This window comes from Cyprinodon variegatus, unplaced genomic scaffold (assembly GCF_000732505.1).
Source record: "Cyprinodon variegatus isolate N-32 unplaced genomic scaffold, C_variegatus-1.0 Scaffold175, whole genome shotgun sequence".
NCBI classification, from domain to species: Eukaryota; Metazoa; Chordata; class Actinopteri; order Cyprinodontiformes; family Cyprinodontidae; genus Cyprinodon; species Cyprinodon variegatus.
Window position 1 is genome coordinate 1144150 of NW_015150628.1, and position 24890 is coordinate 1169039.

The following is a 24890-nucleotide window of genomic DNA, read 5'->3' on the forward strand; positions in this document are numbered from 1 at the left end:
AATTGACATATATTTGATTTCAACAACAGCAAATATATGAGAGGTGACAAAATATTCATAATCAAGCACACAAAAAAAAGAAAACTTCATAGGTTGGATTCATCCTCTAATCTACGATGATTTGTAGACACCAAAGCCTCTCAACCATTTCCATCAACTGATTCCTTCTTTCTTTTCTTTTTTGTTTGTATAATCTTCATTGTGATCTCATATTATTCCTCTAGCAAAGAACTTCTAATAGTCTCTCCCAAACATATAGTAAGACACAAATAAAGTGTTATTCAAAACCTAGATCAGTTTGCAGATTTCACTACAGCATTATTTTAATCTCCTCATGTTTTTTTTTTTTTTTTTTTTGCATTACTGTAATCCCTTTTAGGAAAATCTTTATTCCAGCCTTCAGAGCTCTGCACAGAAATTACTTCGACTGACGGCAGGAGACTGCGGTGCTTGCCTTTTTTTTAAAGGAAGAAAAAAGCCTGCAGAGCCGTAGAGAAATAGAAAAATAGTACTGAAACAACAACTGAGAAAGCTGCGAAGAAAGATGAAGGATTTTTCTCCGGGCTTGACAGACTTATATGAGTTAATTATTTTCACAGTAGGATTAAAACAATTTTTCTTCATTGAATAGTGGAATGCATTATAATCACTAATGTGTCAACTCGATAAAATCTAAGCATTGGAATTGTGGGCATGTTATTGAAATATTTTCAAATTTAAAATAATTCTCCTCATTATTCAAACATATAGGGATTTAGACTACTGCTATGTAATGGGCTCTTTAAAACACTGACTTTGGTTTCTTGGTGCCAGTTCATATCTAATTTGGTGGTTTGTTTACACCCTCAGTCATTTAGAAGGCCCATTTACTGAGATGTTGGGTCTGTGTTTCATGTTTCAATGTTCTTTGAAATGCTGTGATTTCATTTTTGAAGTACAACAGCTCCTCCTGTGAAAAAAAATCCCACCACAGCATGACACTGGCACCGCTGTACTTCACAGTTTCAGCCATTTCTACTTTTATCTGACCAAGAAAGATGTCTAAAAGAAATCATATTTTATCAGAAGTTCTTTTAAATGTGTTCTGTGACCTGTGGGGACCCTGAAGTCATACTTTGAGGGGTATGGCAAGGAAGAAATTTTCTTGTACTTTAAACTTGAATGTAATCGTTGAACAGATGAACATGGCATCTTCAGGTATCCTGAAATTGCTCTCATGTGTTTCAGGTGCAGCTTTAAATCACACCTGCAGGTTGGCCTCCATTTAAACCATTTGTTATGACTGTCTGAACTTTAGAAATCGATGTCATCCTCTAGGCTTTAACAATTTTTTTTAAAGGAATAAAAAATGTATATATCTTAGTTTCTATAATCGAAGAATGTAGAAAAATATCTTGGTTCCTACTTTGAAATGTAGCAAATTTTAATTACTTTAATAACCCTGCCTGATCTAAATAGGAAAAGTTTGGTGTTAATTAATTTTAGATGGATAAAGAAAAAAAAAAACAAAACACTTTTTTGTGAACATCTTGTTTTATCCACGTATAAATTTATCATTATACACATGTCACACTTTCTATGTTGGCACTTTTACCATCGGCGGTGTTGGGTTTAAACATTGTGCTGGGCTAATGTCTTAATGCTTACCGCTCTAATAAGCACACACAAGTATTTCACAGCAGGCTAATCAAAAGAGAATTGCTCTAATGCATTTTAGAAAGCCTTTGAGAAAGATTTCAACTGTGAGATTAACGACGAGGAAATATTCACGGGCCTCTTGATAGCAGCACTCAGGTCACAGCTGTTTTGCTGAGCATGTTGCTATAATTTCCTTGTCAACAGAAACAGAGTGATTGCTTTACTTTTTTTTGGGGGGGGGGTCTTTCTTAAAAAAGAATGACTCAATAAAACAAAACAATTAGCTCCAGTTTCATAATAAATTAAGATTATGCAGAAACAACAATGCTAATTCTGCTACAGATCCCTTTCCTGAGAGCAATAACTTATTAAAGTGACTTTAATTAGAAAGGTGTACAGAAGTGGGTGAAATTATATAAATAAGGTATTTTTAACACAGATTTTTTTTTTTTTCTGGACCATGCATTATATTAGTTGACCTAACATTTTGGGAATCCAAAGAAACTCTCAAAGGGATTCACACATGAAGCAAGATTACACAGTTCACTGGATGATTAAATGATAATTATTCTGTTCAGTTAGTGAAACCAACCCAGTGTCTACAATGATTTGTATTTGCAGTCCTTGTTTACAGCAGCTGGCTCTGAACTCTTCCATTGATTTAAATCAGTAGGCCTTTTCCTGCTCCAGTTTGGAAAAGACATCAGCTTTTGTTCAAAGGATTAAAAAAGAGAACTGGAGACATTTTTTCACATATATATTTATTTTCTGTAAATGATTGGCACTCCCTACTGGCAAAAAACTAAAGACTTCTCTTTTTCTTCCTCCCGTCTTCTTTTTTATGCCCCATTCTGAGCATTTTTCTTTTTCTTTTATTAATGCAAATGATCCTTTTGAATTGTATAGTTCCATAATGTGTCAAAATCAAAAATGTACTTTTTTTTCTATTTTTTATTACCACTCCATGTCTTGACACAATCTATCCCCTTGCTGAAGCAGTCCTAGTTTATTTCAGCATTTTCTCTTGTAATTTCCTTAGCTATATTTTATTCTTTAATGGGGAAGGATCTGTCATTCCCAACATAATTTGTCCTATATGTGTCCTGTCTTTCTTGCAAGAACTCTGACAGAGCTTCTGAAGCAGCCAGGGGAGGCAGGAGTGGTGGATGGAGCTGGAGTTCATCATCCTATTGGGACGAACGGCATCACTGCAAGAGCAATGCGCTCCAACAACGGTAGGATTTAGTTTGAGTTTTCTGTCCAAAATGAATGTACTAAGTACATTACTAAATAATGTAATAAGTACTTGGAATTTTAAATTAATTTAAAACTCTTGTATGTAAGCAGTTTATCTTACTTATTTTAATAGCAGTAGCTTCCATTTTTGTCGATGATTTTGTCTTTTTTTTCAATCCTACAGTAAAAAAATATACTATATATAAATATATATATATATATATATATCTTTTATGCCTCATTCTGAGCATTTTTCTTTTATTAATGCAAATGATCCTTTTGAATCGTATAGTTCCATATATATATAGATATATATATATATATATATATCTATATATATACAGACAGACAGACAGACATTCGCATCCTTGCAGTGCACAACAAGGACAAGATTGTGTTGTAAAGTTCCCATTCTAAGGTTCTAGAAAACGAATAAACTTTGCCTCTGATTGTTTTTCCATTGTGTTTCTCACAAAGTTTGTTGTTTTTGAAGGTGCACACTTTAAGCATAGTAGGGGTGAATTATCTTGCATGCTTTTCTAAGGAGGTCAATCTGTATTAAAAACAATAATGTATTTCTTTAGTGAACCAGAAGACCAGCACTAAGCCACTTCATTCAAGAAAAACATACAATATGTCATAGCAATAATAATATTTTGGTGCTGTAAGTTTATAGCAAACAAACAGTTTGTAGAGTTTATCAGGCTACTGGATTCATGGTCTGCAATGTTTAGTAATTAATGCTCAACTATGAGAAAATATGTCTCTCAGTAAATTAGGCAGATCGGTCCTGTGCAGCTGGAAGAAAGATGGCTGTAATTTTTTACCCATTTGTCTATAAATAGCCGATTTTCGCTTTCTTCCTTTCCTTTTGCAATTAAGTTAGAAAACGTAGCTTTTCTTCATCTCTCCAGGCTCCTTCAGCTGATAAAGACTCACACGGACAACACTGCAGAATTATTGCAATGTCAATATTTCAAGGGTTAGAAAGAAGATTTGTTTTATGTGGATCTATGTGATAAACTGTGGATTTGATTCAGATAATAAAGTCAAGAGACATTGTCTTAGAGTCTGTAAGTAAAAATGCTCCAGCTTATTCAAACTCTCTGCTGTTGGGAACTATAGTGCCTCTAATCTTTATCAGCACAGGTGCCTCAAAATACCCTTTACATTGACGTTTTGTGTATTAAAACAAAGAAAACTTGGAGAATAATCTTAGGATTTTGAATGATTAAACAAACACATAGCAACCTAAGCTTTGACCAAAAGTTTTAAATAGTTCAACCTCTTTGAAAACAGTAGCTTTCTAAGCATTCTGAGTAAATCTGCTTTGATCTCACACAGGTATTAAATGTGAGTGTGATGAAGTCATTGAAGCAACCTCTATTTGACTGTTTAAATGTCACCACACTATAACAGTAATACTTCCAGTCCCCTAAATCCCTTATCTTAACTCCTCTATCTGGCTGTTTAAAGCCTCCGCTTCAGTATCAGGTGTTTTGCAGAATCTAACACTCTGTTCATCCTGTCTTTATTAAGTGACCGGTTGCCTACATGGACCATGGGTGTTTTATTTCATAAACATTATATCTCAGAATGGTTGTAGTTGCGTGATTGAGTTTAATAGGTCAAGAATCTTCAATTCAATTCTGATCAGTTGTCCTGACTCTGCATTCAAAGGAACAATTGCTCACAGCATGATGCTGCCACCACCATGTTTCACTGTGTTTTGTGGGGATGCGGGTAATCAGCTGCCAACCCCATACCATTTTCGCCATAAAGTTCTAATTTGCAGCTCCTCCAAGGTCACCATTGGTATCCTGGCTGCTCTCCTGACTTATGCTCTCCTTTTCTAATCTGTCAGTCTATTTGGATGGGTTTCTTGATAGGTTTGCAGTTGTGCTTGTTAAGTTTTTTTCTTATTTTTTGATGGAATGCAGTTTTTCATGAGATGCTTGGACATTGGAAACTTACTTTATAACCAACACTCCTTAAATTACTCCACATAGTTTTGTGTGTATGACATGATGCTTTTGTTGGTCTTTTGAAGCTTGATGTTAACTAATTTCCTGTAACAAATCTCAGACTAATGCTGAAACCAACTGGATTTAGAGATCAATCAAAACATGGCTAAACGCTGTTGACTGGCTAGGTTAGTTGGATTCTCTGGAATCTATTTATTAGTCGAGTTATGGAAAATAATGACAAAAAGATGTGAGGAGGGGTAACTCAAAGCAACTTTAAAAAGATTTTTCCATTAAAAAAAAAACTGATATGTAAAATGCAACAAGATAAGGTTTGCAAGGTCCTGAAAGAATTACACACCTTCACACAAGAATGCAAGGTTACTAAAGCATAGAAATTCTTCTACTAAATAAGAAATACATAGAGTTTTGACCAAAACAAAACTAAACGCATGATATAGTTTCCAGATTTTCTATGAAATTCTTTTCCTTCCATCTCATATTTATCCACTTTGTCTCTGTTGGTATGCTAACCAACGGTTCCTGACCTGACGAAGAGCATGTCATAAAGTGATATTATGAGAGGACTGCAAAAATAAACTCTAACAAATGTTTAGCTTTTATGCAGAGGAATCTGACTGCACCACATGTCACTGCAATAATCTCATAGCCCCAGCAGGTAACTACCCCACTGGACAGTTACGTTTATTCCCTCTGACGCCTTTCATTTACGTGATTGATCACCACGGACACCATGAATGCACGTAAGTGTTTACAATTCTAGGAAACGCTCCCCTTGACACCGACTCATGTTACACTCAATCATCACCTCTCAGTGCTGGCTCCCTCATTCACGCAAACACAGACAGACACATGCCGACAGTGGCTGAGGAAGAGTGGCGGACACACAGGTCATATTTAATTAAGATGTAATTAACTGTTCCAGTTTCAGACCCACAGAGGGATAACCGTGTGACCCATCTGTCTGCCTGTTCCTCTCAATGCTTTGACCACAAACACTCCCCCCACACACATGCTTAATATAACCTCTCAATTCTTCTGTGGATTGATGATGAAATTAGAGGGCATATTTTCAGAGGGCTCATTTGTAACAAGCCTGATGGCACATTCAGAAGTCTGAAACAGGATAAATGTATAAATCCATGACAGATAAATGCTCCCAGTCTTGTTTTTCGAGTGTAAGGCACACATACTGTACTCTGATAAGGTTCGGATGTAAATTGGGTTTTGATCTCTACCTTAAAAAAAGGACCTGAAAGAAAGTAGAATAGAATAGAATAGAATTCAACATTATTGTCATTAAACTGTCAAAAGTACAAAGCCACGAAATTCACTCTCTTGATTTAGCTCATCTCTTTGGGGACCAGTGGGCTGCCATTGTGCGGTGTTCGGGTAGCAGTGTGTGGTTAAGAGTCTTGCTCAGGGAACCAGTGTGGCAGTCTGTGGGAGTGGGGCTTGAAACTCTGGAATCCAAGTACAACGCCCTAACCACTAGACCTCCACCCCCCCTGTAAAGAAAAATGAATGAATAAAGTAAATTAGGTATCTAATTGAATTCAAGTTTGATTTAAATGTTTACAAAATAATTTCCCACACATAGAAATGGGAAAAATAATTCCATATTGTCGGTAGGGTGGAAGATAACGCCTGGCCAAGAAGTACCCTTTAGTTAATTTTCATGGATTTGTCAACTCTAGATGTTATTGATCAAACTCTTTTATTTCCCACCTTAACAAACTCATACACTTGTGCATACAGTCTTTATATTCATGCTGAGGGGGGAAAAAAGGAAAGACTTCCGCTTTCATCCTCCCACACATGATTAAAACAAGACTTTGGCCTCATTTTCACCCTCTATCTTTGCTTATTAACACACTGAGTTCTTCTGTTCTGCCTTTTTCTTATTTCATCTGTTTCTTCCTCTCCACTCCTTTAACTTCATCTGTTTTTACTTGTATAGTTTTGGATATTGCTTTTGGAATCTTATGTTCTGCGTCATTAGCCTTTAAGCACATGTTTCCAGGGTCCTAAGAGCCAAACACTCTGCAGCTTAAGATATTACATTCAAAAAGATGAAACACAATTACTGCAACACAGTATCTACCATTAAATTTAGCGTGACTGGATCATCACTTCAGACTGTCTTGGTCTAATACACAAATATTACATTTTAGTGAATTCAATAAACCTTTTGTAGCCACATAATATCTACTTTTTGTGAGAATTACATCTACATTTTGTTAATTCTTCACATTTTAAAAGCCAAGAATTCTGTCACTATGAAAAATACTAGGTAGAGCAGCAGTATTTGCTCTTTTAGAGATGTCTCATGTTTTTCCTTTTTTGTGCCACTGTGAGGTTCAGATTTAAAACAGTTAAAAGTTCTTATTAAAAAATAAAGAATTATACAGTTTTTTTTTTTCATAGAGCCAGCCTTTAAAGCATCTTCAGTTGTCAAACTTCTCTATTCAAAACTGGCTTATTTTGGAGCAGGGATTTAACATAGCATATTTTAGCCCAGATTTAAAAGAAACATTTTACACTTTTCTCAGCAATTAACTCAGAGTGGGTTCTGTGTTTCAAAAAACATTAAAGAAGCTAATTTTTCCCTTTCTTTCTTTTCATGACATTTAGGTTTAAGGAACCTAAAATAGTAATCTCTTTTTTTTTTTTTACTGGATGAACCAGTACAGGTTTGACTTGTCTAAATATTCAAGATTAGGATCTGAATACATGCCCTTCAGATACCTTAAAGAAGTTATCTTTTAAGTTTATCTTTTTTAATGATATAAAGGAATTCATGTTTTCTTACAGTGATTACACTGTGCATACCCTGTACTCAAAATGCAATGTGGTAACAGAAAACATGAATGGTGCAATGATAAAAAATAGTTTTGTATCTTCTGAGTGCTCAAACCTGCGTGGATGGATGGAGGCCCTTTTACTTATCTTCAAGCTTTTGATCTGGATTTATAAGCTTTGCCAGACGAATAACTGTCATAGACTCCCTCATCTGCTTTTAAATTTCTTTTGAGTATTTTTAAAAAACCTTTTAGCCTACTTCACGTTGTCAGGCAGGTTTTATTTAGGCATTTTTTATTCTGCACGTCTGAAAGTAATGAGGATTGTGCATTGTTTTTGAAAAATGAACCAGAAAAATTAGGTTGATCATAACTCCATAAGACAGACAATTACTTTATTTTTCCAGGTTGTTTTATATTAATGCTTTAATTGAAAAATTCATAAAAAAGGAGCCCAAAATAAGTATATATTTCATATACTATTATGTCTGTAGACATAATTCTTGTTTAGTTATTTTGCTTTTTATGTCTGTATTGGCGTATAAAAATATTGGTGTCATTTATTATTGTCATTTTACATTATTTGTAAGCCATGCAAAAATAAAGAGAAGTGCTGAAAATACTATAAGCATTAAATTGTAATCTTTAAAATTGAAAAATTTGAATAAATCCCCCCTTCAAGGCTATTCCAATGTACGGAAATGCACTTGCATTTCATTTGTGTTAAAACACTTCTTGTGTTTCAACACAAATAAAATGCAAGTGCATTTCATTTGATGAAGCCTAATGTACAAGAGTGGGCTTGGAGGACACTTGGAGGACATTTGAGCATATGTTAATGAGCAATAAAAAGGAAGGTGCAGAAGAGCGTTGGGATTAATGATTAGCATGGCAGACATATGGATGGGAACTGTTATCTGTGTGTGTTTGCTGGTGGGGAGTGGGCACTGGCTGATGAAAACCACAATGATGAGATACAGACATCCTGATCCTCCCGTGTTAGTCATCACATACAGTAATCACAACTTAATTAAACACGTTTAATCTGCCAGGCCACTTAGGTCACTAAGAGTGTCGAGAAAGACTTGGGAGGAAAGAAAATTAGGTAAAATATGAAATTCCTTTAAAAAATTAGAATACTCTGTATGTTTACAAATAAGAGTCAAATAACTTTAAATTTGTGTCGGATATTGTGGAATATATCTTACAAATGTTTAACATCCATGCACGTTTTTTTTATTAAAGGCTTGGAAAATGTGCCTAACCAGGAGAATTTAGGAAAAAAGCCATACTGAGCATTTTATGTAAGATGAAGCTGAAGCTAAAAATTCTATCTAGAAGGATCTTAGCTTCACATGGACCATCTGCAATGTCCCTCCTAAAGCTTCAGCCAATCAACGTAAGGAGTGCACCCCCTCCACAGAAGATCATCTTTCAAGATCCCCTTCTTCTAGCTCCTGGACTAGCCCCCTCTAACACCTCAGATTGTTTGCAAATTCATCTCTGCTTTTAGTATCACCTACAGTATCATGATCGCCATGCAGTGGATTACTGTAAGGCATCGTCACAAATGCACCTACATTGCATTACAGCGGGCTCACATTAGATCAGGCACATTGCAGCTACAGTTCATCATGAGAGATGCTTTCCAGCAGGCCTATGTCTACAGCCCATCACTGCAGTAATCACAACAGAGCATCACTGCTGCCTGTCTCGTATGTTATCAGATATCAAGTTCATTCCTGACGTGACTTTAAGATGACTCAGGATTACTAAAGTAGATCATTCTTGTTAACATGGCGTCCTTCACTCCCCGTATCCAGTTAATTTACTGTACATACGGGTGTAGCTCCATCCTCAGGTCTTGCGAGACAATTTCTAGCATGGTTGTTCATGATTTCTAGCCCCACTTCTATGTCTTAGTTTCAGGTTTTCAACTTTCTTTAAAATCATTCAGTGAATCTGCTTTTCAAGGTTTCTTCAAAGAATCATCACTCCAACAGCTTGGTGACTGATCTTATTCAGCTATAGCTCCTCATATTCGTCCGCACCTCCGCTCCTCGTTAAATGCTCAATGTTCTCTTAGCCTTAGTACGCACAATCAGCACTGACTGGTGGTGGTAAGCCTTCTTCTTTTACTTCACATTGCGCTTGTTTTCTGCTTTTTTCCACACCTGCAGGCTCTCAGTACAATGCAAACTCAACCAGCTCTCATCATCTTCTTAATCATTATGATCATTTTCAATATCAGTAGTGCATCTTTTCGCGCGACAAACTGCTTTCACCTTTTCTCTTGAACAGTTTCTCTCTATTTACTCCTGTTTCTATCGGCACATCCCGCCGCAATCTCTCTATCCGTCGGCCCTGCATCTCCACTAATTTCTCTCCCTTCACTCCCTGGTTTGGGGTCTAGTCTCCTAGCTTGGTGCCGATACCTTTACTAGGGTGTAGACTACTCTAATCCTAGGCTACTCATACAAGCGAATCAACTCATACGAGTCGATTCAAAGCATAAATGTCTTTTGCCGGAACCTGAGCACCAAAGAACGTTTTCCATTCATATGAATATATTTTTTTTAAGATTGCAGCTTTTCTTTGTGGGTCTCTACAGGTTGAAATGGATTACTCATGCCAAAGATATGCAGGAGATATCAGCTGAAAATCCAGTTATCAGTCAGCTGCAGAGGGAAAAGGCATGTTATAAGGGGTGAAAAATGTCTTGACATTCTGAGTTAAATGCGGTGAATGTCAAGAATTAAGATTTATTTTTAGAAACAGCCAAGTGCTTGTTCTCTTTTTTCTTTGCAAGGCATACAACTTTAACTGTGCTGCTTCTTCATACATGATCTTCTTGTTCATTTTGGCTTATTTGCATTTTACCAATTCCAAAAAAAAAGTCTCTAAAGCCGCTTCACAAGACTACTGCATCCAATTTATATTAAGAGTTGTCAAGTCAGTTAAATTTAATGAATTAGATCTTTTTAGAGCATCCAGACCCTGAGTATGCATCAATCCTTCCCAACTGAACATGCTGGTGGCGACAGTGAAAAGGAAAACACCCCTTTCGCTGTTACTGGCTCATGGTGAGCCACCATCTGCTGCAACCAACTGGGGGTTTTGGAAGACAGAGCAGACATATATAAAAAAAAAAATCAGTTCCACTGCCCTAGAAATACTTTCTATGTAAAAGAAAAACTGAGTTAATGAGACCTCTACCTCGTTTGGGGGCTTTCTCTAGGAAGGAAAAGAGGTAAAATAGCCATGCAGTAACATATAATATATGGGTTAAAATAACTACTCATTCAGTTAGTGGCATGAGTAGCTATTTCGTTCTCTTTTTCTAAGAGAAGGAGACTGCATAAAATGATTATATATTCCTCAAAACATATCAAGCACATCTCACCAAAACACACCTTACAGTAGGCAGCCTTTCTAAGCTGCAAATATCCTGCATCATTTTGCATGTTATGCTTTGATGCTGCTGCAGCTTTTCAGTCCCTCTGCATCCATCTATGGATTTCCCAATCTTACAAACTGTCTCTTTGTTTCCTGGCATCCAGAAAGATTTGTTCAGATGATGGAGATACTCATCACTCCATGGCATGAGGAGTGACATGGACATGGAGAGATGAGTTCATACGCTGGAGTTTAGATGTTGGTAGGTTTTTCTTTATACTGAATGGTTATTCAAAGACTTGCATATGAAATGTCTAAAGAGATTTATGGAAGGATACAGCAGATCCCAGTTTTTGTATTACCGGTAGTCCAAACATTTTGTTTCCAAAATAGTGCCTCATTTTGAAATGGGGGGGAAATGATGCACAGACTTCCCAGGATTTTCCAGATTTTCCCCAAGGGTGTAAGATGCATGTGGTTTTAGACCCATTTTCTCTAATATCCATGGCTATAATGGAATGCTGTGTTGGACTTCAATATTGAAGATAATGGAATGGTAACCAGAGAAGGTCCCAAGAGGATAATGGCCATAAATATGTACATTATGAAACAAATAGGAGGAAGAAATCTCTTGATAAAAACAAAAATGAGCCATTAGAAATGTATATTCTTTTGCTCATATTTGTGAAACTATGTGGCAGAAAACTTAAAAGAGCCCAGACACAATTCATCCTGATGCAGAGGTACTCCTGTTCAGATTGAGACTGAAGACCAGGACAGAAGTTCCCCTTTTTTCACAGAACAGGAAACCTCCATATACAGCAAGAGCTACAAAGAATATTGTAGATCAGGGCAAATTTTAGATTGGCCTAGTCAAAGGCCACTTAAGAACTAATGTTTTAAATGATTGCCGTCTGCTCCTAGACTGAGCTGCTTTGCAGAGCATAATGTAAAAACATTCATTGATTAATATGGCCTCTAGATTGAAGCCAGATATTTCATCAAAGGTTGTTCTAGAGAGTACTGACTTCTCCACCAAACATTAACTACTTTATCGCATAATCTCCTTATTAGATATTTAGAAGTTTATGGTTTGTTTTTGCCTAAATGTAAATTAAGTTTAAAGGGTTTTAATACTTTTGTGAGTCATTGAAAACTCCATCTTTTTTGGATGAATATTAGCTAAAATATCAACTAAAATAACTCGGTATTATCCACAGAACATCATCCCCACCTTTGGGTAACATAAATGTTAGTTTTTAAATTTTACAGTGAATAAACTGTGAAAACATGAAAATACATAGCCTCAGATTAAAAATTCTTGTCATTAACATAAAACAGAAGAGGGAAATTATTCATATTCCATAAAGAAAAGTACAAACTATTTTAGACTCTCACCATCATATATCACATATTATTACTTGGTTATAAATTAGAGTTGTTGGACAGTCTGAAAAAAGACTCTGGCCATGTATCAGTCTATGTCCTAATCATTAACAGGTTTATGACATGAGTTGATGCACTGTAGCTTCAATGGGTTGATGCACAGGAGAATTTGAAGAACACTGCAGTTGTTGTTTTTTTCTGAGTTTCTTACTTCTTTTCAATTCTTAGTTCTACCCTGCCGATAGAGAAAAAAATCTTCTTATTTAACCAGTCTGTTTCTTTGACTACATTCAGCTAAATTTCTATTATAGGTAAATCTTAAAAGGCCAAAAGAGAGGGGCTGAGAAAAGAGAATGGATTCAGGCTGGTTGGAAAGAGGAAGACATGGGGTTTCCAAAGTGTGATCTGCAGATTAATTTGGAAATGAAAGTCTTTGTGTAAATCATGTTTTGTTTAGAGCAGAGAACAGGGGGAAAGGACTAAGTGGTAGATGGAAATAATTCAGCAAAATGAGAGTATAACAAATTAGTATTTAAATTTGGCCGGATAAGCTGAACGCTGATGCATTTGCAACTTTTTGCCACTGTTGATCAACACAGAAACAAGCACAACAAGCAAAGCTCCCAAATGACTCGTCAGCTTTTCTTGAAATTATACAAACATAATCTTTTGTTTTCTGAGCTGCATACATATTCAATTCCTGCACCAAATCCATAATTGTAATCACCTGCTACTCAAGTCTGAGCATAATTAGAGTTTAACATAATGAATTGCTTTAAAATGATCAAATATAATTTCAAGAACTGATCATTTGTAGAAATGGAGATCAAAATATATTAGTAGGCAAGGTTATGCTAATATCCAGACAAGCAGATTCAAACATAAAAACTCACTTTTGCTCATATCATCACAAAACCAAGTATGCTTGTGTTCCTAAGGACTATATTTCTGTAGAGAATGTTTTCCCTTGCTGAGGTAAATTGAGGTAAAATACTGTTACAACAGTATGTGTTAAGAAAGCATCATATTGCAAGAGAAAGCAGTGCCTAAAATAATATTTCTTTTTTCTAATTTATCCAATACTTTTATACTGAAATAGAAGTAGAGGGCATTGGGAGGCTCAGCTGCCTTTGTTTACCTAAGTAGGATAAGATTGATTCACAAAATAAGACCAAAGATATTGCAAACTGTCATCGTCCTAGATTAAGAATGATGTTTTACTGAAACCAATATGGGGGGAAAAAATCTTTATCTAAAATGTTCTACTTGCTGAGATTTCTTCAGCACATCATAAACAGATTTTATTTGTAAGTTAAGAAAAGTTTTGTTGTTGTTGAATCACCAGACACAAAAAAGAAAAAAACAAGAGCCTATCTTTGTGGATGTTTTTCAAATGAGGGAAAAAGAACTGAGTGTGAAGCAGAGGGGTGTCCTGTTAGTGAAGCAGACACTATGAAAAAATGGGAGATTCATAGTCTGTAATAAACCTGCATTAATTTGTTCCATGTCTCAGGGATGATAAAATGGTTTTATCTTAATCTGCTTTGCAGCAGCCTTACCCAAATCCTGGAGTGACCAACTTGAGAATAATAAAGGTATTGATGTGCATCAAGTAATGTTAATCTATATTTGAGATCCTTATTTTAAAGTAAGAGAGGAAGTAGTTATTGCGTCCATTTGCTGTGTTTCTATCCAACTAAAATTTTAATTTTATGCAAACTTTTAAAAGTTCAATAAAAAAGAAAACATGACTTTGTTTCCTTTTGGTTTAAAGTGAATCAACCAAGTGACACAAATGGTCCTTCGAAGGCCAGATTGTTTTGCTGATTACATTGTAGCGCGGAGGCAAGGCCTGTTTGGATTGGGAGACTCCTCATTATGTGGCCAACAAATACATCCTTCTTTTTGCCCGTTTTGAAGGAACGATCCTCTGTATTTATTACCTACTATGTCTCGTGCAATATTCTCTCTCACTTTGCAATAGCACATGTCAACTACTGTGTAGCCTGTGTAATTTTTTACTTATTTATAATGTCAGTACATCTCTGCCGTGCAACAACCCAAGTCAACTACTATGAAGTCTTCCCTTAGATAGTGCAGATAATTTTCGATCTACATGTAAGGGAAACATTCCAGGACATTACAACTTTTTTTTCTCTTTTTTTTTATGCTTTTTTGTTCTATATACACTCTTTTTATATTGTCTGCTTTATTTTTATCTTTGTATATATAAGCTCCTGGAACCAGAATTTCCTTGAAGGAGTAATCCCAAGGGATAAACAAAGTTGAGTCTAACGTTGAAGTCTAAGTATCCTACTTAGCCCTTGGTACTCCGTGATTCATTGCGAGTCCAAGAAAGCCAGCTGCTCCATTCTCAGAGGAAAAAGGTAAATGGTGTGGAACAGTAGTGAATATTGTAAGTGTAGTTTATTATAATACAAGTGTGTGAATAGTTCCGTCTGAAATTAATGAAAATAGTTGTTTTAAATGGTTATTGAATGTTTGAAACCGTAGCCAAAACTCTTCTGGCCTCCTTATTTTCATGGACCTCGAAGGACCCAGTCCAGATAGACTAATTTGAAGGATGCAGCCTCTGAAATCGAACGCACCCAAAGTGTAATGTCCTCACACATGGTAGCCAAGCCATTTATGACTACAAGGCATGGCTGTAATAAAGCTGAAGTAGAGGTTGCAATCTAGCACTGATCACAGATTAGTAATGGAGAAATTTTCTATAAGGCAAGTTGTTCTTACAGTCTTTCTGCCGTGTTTACATGCATAATATGAACATCTGGGAAGAGGCCAACAGTGTGAACAGCTGATTAGTCATTTGAGGTAAAAGTTTGCTACATCAAGGGTAATTCAAAAAATTTGTTACCATTTCCCATTTTACACATCTTTCTCAAAAGCCAAAAACAATGTCCAGCAAGTGTAAAATATTGTTTTAAGAATTTAAAGTTTTTGAATAATGCCATTTCCATCAAGCTTTTCTGATGCTATACGTACTATAAAATGTGCATTATGAAAAGCTGATGGGAACACATTTTGTCATGTTGAAAGTCTTCTGATAAGATTTCTTGATAGGCTAGTCAAAAACCATAGGATCAATGAGGCCTACACCTCCTCTACTCATAAAACAGTGATAAAAACAAAGTCCTTTGGCTTTTCCTTTTGTGTCTGCCTCAGAGGTAAGATAATTCTTGTCAAGGCTTCTGCTGTTTGCCCTATTGACTAAAGGCAGTTTCAACGCTATTCCCTGGACATACTTAACAAATTCTAGTTTTAGATTTCCTGCAACCACGAACGGATGACTGGCATCATGATTTTGGCAAGTTTGCTGTGTACCAGTCAGCCCTACTGTAGATTGATTTCCCTATACGTTACTAATTTTTTGTGTATTTTGTGATGGGTAAAACCTTGTTAAAGCAAAAGAAATTAATAATCTTGGTTTCCTTCCAAATATCTAATTTGTTTCCTTTAAACTAGATGTATTTTCACACCCTGTTTAAGAGAGACTGAGGACAGTGATCCAACAGTAACTGCTTGTATAGTCACAAAATAAAAATGCTGCAATTGTTAAATGTAATGTTTAAATAGCAGTTGTGTGCTATTACCTATTGAAACATTCAGAGTGAAATACAGATTTAAAATAAAATAAAAATCCTGACGAATTTTTTCTCTGCATACCAGAGCAAAAAGTTAAAGTACAGAAACAACAGAGATGTGAGCGAAACCAGAGACACAAATGAGGGTGTGCCCATAGGGATGTAAACTGGAAGGGTTAGTCGAGTAGGAAGGAGGAGAGAGGGACAGATGGTGAGGGGGGAAACAAGAAGGAAACTGGGAATAAAGATGGAAAAAACAAGGAATACAAGAAGGCCACCAAGTTACTTAATAATGCAGACAAAGCTTTAATTTCCCTTAGTGCTCAGAAAACAAGATTTCATTTTCAAATTGAAAATGTAAACCATTTTGTCTGATTTTTATCTGTATGCCTCATAGGTCATCTTACACCTAGAAGTACTTTAAATTGGTTAAGACAAAAATACCTTAATGAGTCCAGATATTAACCTCTGAAATAAACAACACTACTGACACAAAGTATAGGACACCATCTTTTTCAGCCAAATTCCTTTTAAATCGTTTTTCTAATGCAAGAAATATTCAGCTAACTGACACTTTCAAGTAATTTCAGTGATCATTGAGCTTTTTAATTGAATTCCAATGTGGAAATCAATAATGTATACCTAATGGTAGAAGATATCAGGGACTCACTGTGGACAGCTCCACTGATGTAAAAATAATTGAAAAGAGCTGTTCGATGGGCTGGATCCTGGGTCTTGGCTTTTTTACCCCAGAAGTGATCACACAAAGATAACAACATCCTCTTCTGAAATGACTCTTAAACATTAAATCATTAACACATTAAGATTTTTCTAAAAGCTGTTAACACACCTAGACTTCTTCACGACGTCCATAGAAATATGTTAGCGCATGGGTTTTATCTGGTAGGCTGCAGAAGCAAGTGTCCAAAGCTTAATCTAACTGTTGCTAAAGTGATACAATCAAACCAATTACAAACTGTGTAATTATTAACCCTAGTCCCAGGAAGAAAGGGCTTCATGCAAAAACATTTTTGTGTTCTTGTTGTAAGTTTCTCATAGTTTTTCTCTTACAAACACGCCACATCTCGTTCCAAACTTCAGTAAACTGTGGTAAATGATCTTTATAAACCTACTGCAGTCCACCTGTGCATAAGTGAGCGTGCATTCCTGAAAAAATGTAAATCTACATAATTACTGCCCCAATTATGCCAAATAAGGCTACATATAAGTGGGAAGGCTATGACTTTCCTTGCTTGTCAGAAGGTATTCTTTCATAGAAATGGCATTGAAGATGGAGATCAGTGTTCTGCTGAGCAGCAAAATTAAATGACCAATAAAAAGCCAAGCAGTATGGAATAAATTACAACAGCTGTGAATGCCGTGGTTGCACTGTTACATAAGTAAAAGTAAAACAACAAGTAATTTAAAATGAAAAAATAATTAGATCGAAAAACAGTCAATGAAAACTAGTGATGGAGGCAAGAAGTGCAACGCATGATGAAAATGCTTAATATGAGTTCAACATCAAGCAAAAGGACAACATTTTACTAAACATTTCAATGACGTTTCTCCATCGAACTTGGAAACAAAGTCCAGTGGATTGCTTATTTGGAAGGGGTGTCAATGTATTCATGCTTTGTTTCACTGTTTATGGCAGAAAAACGAGGGAGAACATGAAGATTATTTATTTTACTGCTGGACTTTCTTTTTTATATTTGAAAAATATAGCGGGAGAAATCTTTACTCCTTCTTTTGGCCCCCCTCAGTCAAGGGCCCTTAGAATCGCCCCAACCTTTCCCCCTATATAGGCGCCCCTGACTGTAAATATAACTAAATAAAAATAAAATGATCCGCATCTCGCTCACTTTAAACAAACCTAAAACAAGTAATCTCATGTCCTGTCAACTGAGTTGTGAAATCCTCTCCCTATAAGTGTTTAATTGTCTTTGAAAAAGGGCTGAGCATTCTTTAATCAGATCCTCGTGAGACGGACATGCAATGTTTATTTTTAAAACCTAATGTGTCTAACTGACTTAGTGAATTATTTATATATAAATATATATATAAATTTTGACAAAATTATGATTGCTGTAAGGAAAGAGGAGACAGCGGAAAAGTCAGAGTTTCCCTGTTTTCAAGTTTAGACAAGTTAAAGTTTTCGGTAAACCTGCTTCATGAAATGGACCACTGTAGTTAAGTGAAATGACGTGCTATTAGTGGAGATTAGTGTGTGCAGAGATCTATTTAGTACCTTGTGGGGACAGTGTAAGGCCAAATTCCCAGGAATAAGCTACATTGTGGGGACTTGTTGGGACCAGTCAACTGATCCCCATGAGGAAATGCTTCTTTCTTGGGTGGGCGGTTAGGTTTAGGACTAAAGTGTACACTACAGTAAGTTAAGGTTAGGTATAGTTTAATATTGGGTAGGGTTAGGGTGTGAGTCTGGGTTAGGCCATTGAAATGAATGCAAAATGAGTGGTAGTTAATGGAAAGTCCAAGTAAGGATAGTAGGACATAATGTGTGTGTGAGTATTGAAGAATCTGTGTCAGAGAGAGATTTTGTTTACATCTCCACATCCCTTAGTTCCATTGAATGCTATTACAGTGCCACATGGGGTCATTGCCAATTATATCACACTGAGCTTGTTAATAATGCACTAAAGATGGATAGAAAGACATTGAAAAAGACTGTTTAGGGAAGCATTAATGTGGGTTATTTCCTTATTGACTGCTTAATAAAACCATGTAGTTTAGTCACAGGCTTTTCCTTGCATATGGGTCACTGGGTAAGGGATCCATATGCTAACCCCACTAAAAAATAAAAATAAAACATCTAAATTATGTGTGATTCTGAGGTAAGATTATATGATACCATGCAAAGAAAAAAAACTTGTAGGCTACCCTTATTCCCATTAACAAGCAAAAGAGATCTAGTTAATATTTTGGGACCCTTTGTGTAGAACTGGACATCTCCTGTGTGTTCCTATGAAGCAGAAAGGTGTACAAAGGTGTCATGATTCAATAATTGGCGAAGCTAATATCTGTATATATCAATTGTTATCTGCACCTGTGTGCAGAGATGACCAAGCTTTGCTTCACTAGCTTAGATTACCAGTAGCCTGCTTCCCCAGCTTTCTGCCACAAGCAGCCACAACTTAGCATCGAGAAGCAATGGGTTATACAGGATGACAGGAGTTCGCTTAAACAAAGCCTACAGCTATAATGTATACTGTAAGCTCATATAAGAACATGTGATCCAACACTGTAGAGGTTCATTGGAACAGATGGAAAAACTGCGTCAGAGCAACTGCAGGGCATTAATTAAAGCAGTTGGTGTGAAAATGTGAATTACCGTATATTAGACCTCCTAAAGCAATTCTCTGTAGAACCATTTAAAGCACTCAAACTATTACACATTTTATTTACTTTTTGTAGATTTTCTATTACAAACAAACAAAAAAGCATGATTGTGACTGAGATTTTAATAGCATAATGAACACCAAAGAGCACAGCAGTTTAATTATAAAGATAGGAGACATTTTAAAAGAAGAATAAAACAGTTTTCTTAGGATGTTTGGTTTCTGCAATTTTAAAAGTAGTTTTTGCTACTAAGTCTAGCTTTTTCACATTTATAATTTNTCTGGGTTAGGCCATTGAAATGAATGCAAAATGAGCGGTAGTTAATGGCAAGTCCAAGTAAGGATAGTAGGACATAATGTGTGTGTGAGTATTGAAGAATCTGTGTCAGAGAGAGATTTTGTTTACATCTCCACATCCCTTAGTTCCATTGAATGCTATTACAGTGCCACATGGGGTCATTGCCAATTATATCACACTGAGCTTGTTAATAATGCACTAAAGATGGATAGAAAGACATTGAAAAAGACTGTTTAGGGAAGCATTAATGTGGGTGTCCTTATTGACTGCTTAATAAAACCATGCAGTTTAGTCACTGTCTTTTCCTAAAAATAAAACATTTAAATTATGTGTGATTCTGGGGTAAGATTATATGATACCATGCAAAGAAAAAAAAACTTGTACCCGTATTCCCATTAACAAGCAAAAGAGATCTAGTTCATATTTTGGGACCCTTTGTGTAGAACTGGACATCTCCTGTGTGTTCCTATGAAGCAGAAAGGTGTACAAAGGTGTCATGATTCAATAATTGGCGAAGCTAATATCTGTATATATCAATTGTTATCTGCACCTGTGTGCAGAGATGACCAAGCTTTGCTTCACTAGCTTAGATTACCAGTAGCCTGCTTCCCCAGCTTTCTGCCACAAGCAGCCACAACTTAGCATCGAGAAGCAATGGGTTATACAGGATGACAGGAGTTCGCTTAAACAAAGCCTACAGCTATAATGTATAAGCTCATATAAGAACATGTGATCCAACACTGTAGAGGTTCATTGGAACAGATGGAAAAACTGCGTCAGAGCAACTGCAGGGCATTAATTAAAGCAGTTGGTGTGAAAATGTGAATTACCGTATATTAGACCTCCTACAGCAATTCACTGTAGAACCATTTAAAGCACTCAAACTATTACACATTTTATTTACTTTTTGTAGATTTTCTATTACAAACAAACAAAAAAGCATGATTGTGACTGAGATTTTAATAGCATAATGAACACCAAAGAGCACAGCAGTTTAATTATAAAGATAGGAGACATTTTAAAAGAAGAATAAAACAGTTTTCTTAGGATGTTTGGTTTCTGCAATTTTAAAAGTAGTTTTTGCTACTAAGTCTAGCTTTTTCACATTTATAATTTGTTTTTGTTTTTTTTGTGCAAGATGTTTTTTTTTATGTTTGTGTGTTTTATTTTCACTCTGCAGTCCAAATAGGTGTGAGACTCAAATAAAATGCACTTAGTTGAGAAAAACATCAGCCTTTGCTAAAGCTCACATTCAAGGTAAAACATCTGGTGCAGGTCTTTTACAAAATCCTTTTTGGTATCCTAATCCTTTTTTTAAAAAAATCTGTTATTATTGGATTTGAAAAAGGGGTGACGTTTAATGCCTTTTCTACATTCTTCTTTTCATGAATAGACAAATATCCTCTTTGTTTGAAAAACACATGCATCTGAATAAATTTAAAAATAAATGATTTGAATATTTCAAGGTCACTATGGTCATATAAAAACTACTCTTCCTGAAAACACTGCTGTATCCGCATTTAAGTATATTATCTATATCTTCCTTTTAATAAGAAGAATGAAAAATATGTACTTCCAAAAGTGGAAATCTTGAAAGTATTAACCTAATAAAGATTTAATTTCTGTTCCAGAATGAGAACAAGTTGCAAAAAAAAAAAAAAATCAATGGTAAAGAAAGTGTGCATGAGGCTCTTTCTAACCAACGTTTACTGATATAAAAGTGAATGGAAGGAAAAGGTTTGTCTGTAAAAAAGATTTTTTTTTAGCCTATTTCTGCTTGGCTATGAATTATTGTCTGAGCAAATCAAACTTTTTAAGTTTAATTTGAAGCCTTATCACTGCGGTATATGGTCTTTCTATAGACCTTAATTTGAAATTTCCTTCTGACCAATTATTACTTAATTTAAAGGCTGTTGTGTTAGATTCATTTGCTCATAAAATGTGTACATACATTTAGTATAAACACTACCAAAGACCAAATATTTAAATACAAATGAGTTTTAAGATTTTTATTTACTTATTGCCCATCATTACATAACACAATATTTTTAATAGCAGATCATTTAAGTTACCAAGGTTATTAAGCTTTTTCCTAAATGCCAAAATTAGTAGAATGAGATTCTTAAAAAAGAAATAAAAAAAAAATGTATTTTGTTAAAATTTGTCAAAGTCATGCATTTTCTAATATTTGGTTAAAAAAAAACAAAAAAAAAACGAAATCGAATGTAAACTATTTATCCAGAGTCAGACAGTTTGTGTTTCCATCCCTGAGCTTTTTACAATAGTCTGATAGAATTTGGTCCCCTTTTTGCTATATATATATATATATATATATATATATATATATATATATATATATATATATATATATATATATATGTATATATAACAATACTTTATGATACATACAGGAAGAAAATAGAGAAAAGAGAAACCCTTAAATTGAATTGTAGACATTCACAAAACATGCCAGATCTACTTCAAACTTTCTGCTGTTGATTCCAGAATAAAGAGGGTGGCACATTAGAAGTATTTTTCACACTATGATCTGTTAGCCTGACCAGCCAGACCGGGTGTCCAACTGTCAAAGAGCTGGTAGAGCTTGATTTCAAAGGTGGAACTAACAGGATCAACGTCATCAGGTGACAACCAATCAGATAATTACGAATGTGACACAAAAACCCCAAGCGACGCGCTCTGTTTTTGTAATTTGTTTTTGTAATAAGCTTTTGAAGAAACTCTCCATTGAAAGATTTCTGACCCAGTTAGCCGATAAAATCTGAGGATACAATCTGTGCTCTCAATTACATTCTTAATTTTCCTAAACTCTTCAAAAAATGTTCACTGGCTGCATTTTGGGTTACTCTGTTGCTGAGAGTGATACATCATAAAGTCCTGTCTCCCGCGCTGTGATTGGTCTGGCAAGATCTGGTGGATCATGACCAGAATGTTGAACCCATGTCATCTTCAGCTTAGGTCCATAAACTGTTTAAATACAATTAATTCAATCTAAGATTCAATGTAATCTTAGTGTATGTAAATATTTGACTTTCTCCAAAGTCTGTAAAAAACAAATTCAATTTTTATTCTGCGTTGGACTATTTCACAGTTCTTCTCATACCAAACATTCTATGGATTATGACACTCTTTTTAACTGTTTTTTATTTATTTATTTTTTTTACTGATATACTAAGGACACATCTGGTTATTGATTCAAATCTTCACTAACTTATCTCTTATTCTTTCCATTTTCCATTGTTCCTCTGCTCTTTAATTAGATGCCTTTTTTCTCTTCTTGGGTTCTTTTTTAGCTTTATCAATCACTTGCATTTACTGATGCATTATTTTTTCAGTTGTCTTTTTTTGTCTCTATTTTGCTCTCTAAACTCAATAACTCCAAACTAAACTTCTGGGGTAAATGTAACATAATGGAAAAAGAAAAATCATGAGACATATGCATTTAAAAGAACAAACAGGAACTCGATTTTTGAATTCATTCAATTAACTCAAACTGTTATACTTTGGGTTTAGTGGTCTTTTCTCTTCACCCTTGCTCTGTGATGATTTTCTTCCCACACTGCTGAAAGTCAAACAGCTCACAGGGGAAAACATGCCAAATAAGCCTATTAATAAGTGGCAGATTAGAGCTAGAATGGACCTTCTATATAAATAAAATGAGAATGAAAATCAACACCGAGTTGGACAGCAAAGCTGCAGCTGTTTGATTGTTCATATCAAAACATAAACAACACTTTGGCATGAGGACAAAAAGTGAAAAAGGTTCAAACATCCAACTGTTTGTGGATCTATAATGTACTCTTCTGATGTGGTTTTTACTTTCATAGTTTTTTAATTCCAGCTTTTAGCTGTTTTTCAAATCAAACACACACATTTACCATATTCTAAACCCTAAAGGGCTCTTAACTCATCAAGATAAAGTCATGTTTCCATTCAGCATATATACAAAAGCATGAAACAGTTGATTTTCAAAATTATTTTTGTATGACCGGAATGGTTTAATTAGATTCAAGCAATAGTAAAAGTCTGTATAATCCAGTCATAGTACCTGTATGTTGGGCTGTTGCTGTGCAGTACAGTAGATGGTCTATTTTCTTAATCTTTTTATTTTCTTCTGGATTATGCTGTGGTGTAATGTTTCCTAAGCTGCCCTATTGGATCTATGCCACTTCCAAACATATATTCCTTACAAGAAAAACTGAGTTTGAAATAGTATTTACCGGTAAATGTTTTGTCTACTCTGAAGACCGATTTGTGTCTATTATTTAATCAACATCTGTTGACTAATTTCTGCAATCATTTTTACACTATACTCTCCTTTTCATGCCATATATTCTTGTGTGATGACTTCATGGTGCATAAAAGCATATCGGAAAAAGCAAGAGAAAAACCTTTTTTCCCACCAATCATGGTGTTAAGTGGGTGTGAATGTCATATTATCAGATGCAAAACTGACCTGAAATGGCTTGAGTGGTGGTTTAAACAGTCATGCTGGCAGATCATACATATAAAGTAATGGCATACCAGTGGCTTCCTGCACAAAAGGATAGAAACTGTGGGACATCATCGCTTTCAATACAAAAATTGGCTGGTGTTACGAACTACATAAATCTTTGTCCTCTCTTGTGTATAAAGTGAGACTAATACACTATGGCCCCACCAGAGTACATCTATATAACATATAAAAGGGCCTCAGAGTGGGCACAAGCACATATACTTTTACACATTAGGAGTGAAGACACTTGTTCATGTCATTGTGTGTCTTTGTGTGCAGGCTTGTTCATCGATCCGGCACCGTACGATGGATTTTCTCTCAGTCATTTGAAGGGCACCGGAGCCCACTTTGCGGCGTTACCCTCCAAGCAGTCGTGACATCCCTGCTGCACAAACATGCACAGAAAGCAGCATCAGCATCTCTCACATTGTGGCTGCTAAGAGCAGATGATTTATAAACTTGAGCACAACAGGGAGTAATGGGAATAAGTATTGCTGAGATGTTGTGAAACTTCATCTTGCTCTTTGTTGGCCGGATAACTTTTCTTGTATGTCAAGAGAAGTTAAGTGTAGCTTTTATGTCTCTCACCTTCTGGGTACATATGGAGGGTAAACTCTCATAGAGTAACACATTTTTGCGCATTTCACCTTAAAGCATGCTTGAGTGTTTGAGC

The 24890-nt window shown here is 35.5% G+C and overlaps 1 protein-coding gene across 2 annotated transcripts in view; it reads left to right on the forward strand.

The window, feature by feature from the left end:
• Positions 1 to 24890, forward strand: part of LOC107087158 (protein shisa-9-like) — a 134572-nt gene that overhangs the window by 50495 nt on the left and 59187 nt on the right. For both annotated transcript variants that reach the window (XM_015378577.1, XM_015378578.1), the window contains exon 4: positions 2758 to 2873. In XM_015378577.1, the coding sequence (XP_015234063.1) occupies positions 2758 to 2873 (116 nt within the window). The remainder of the gene's footprint in view (positions 1 to 2757; positions 2874 to 24890) is intronic.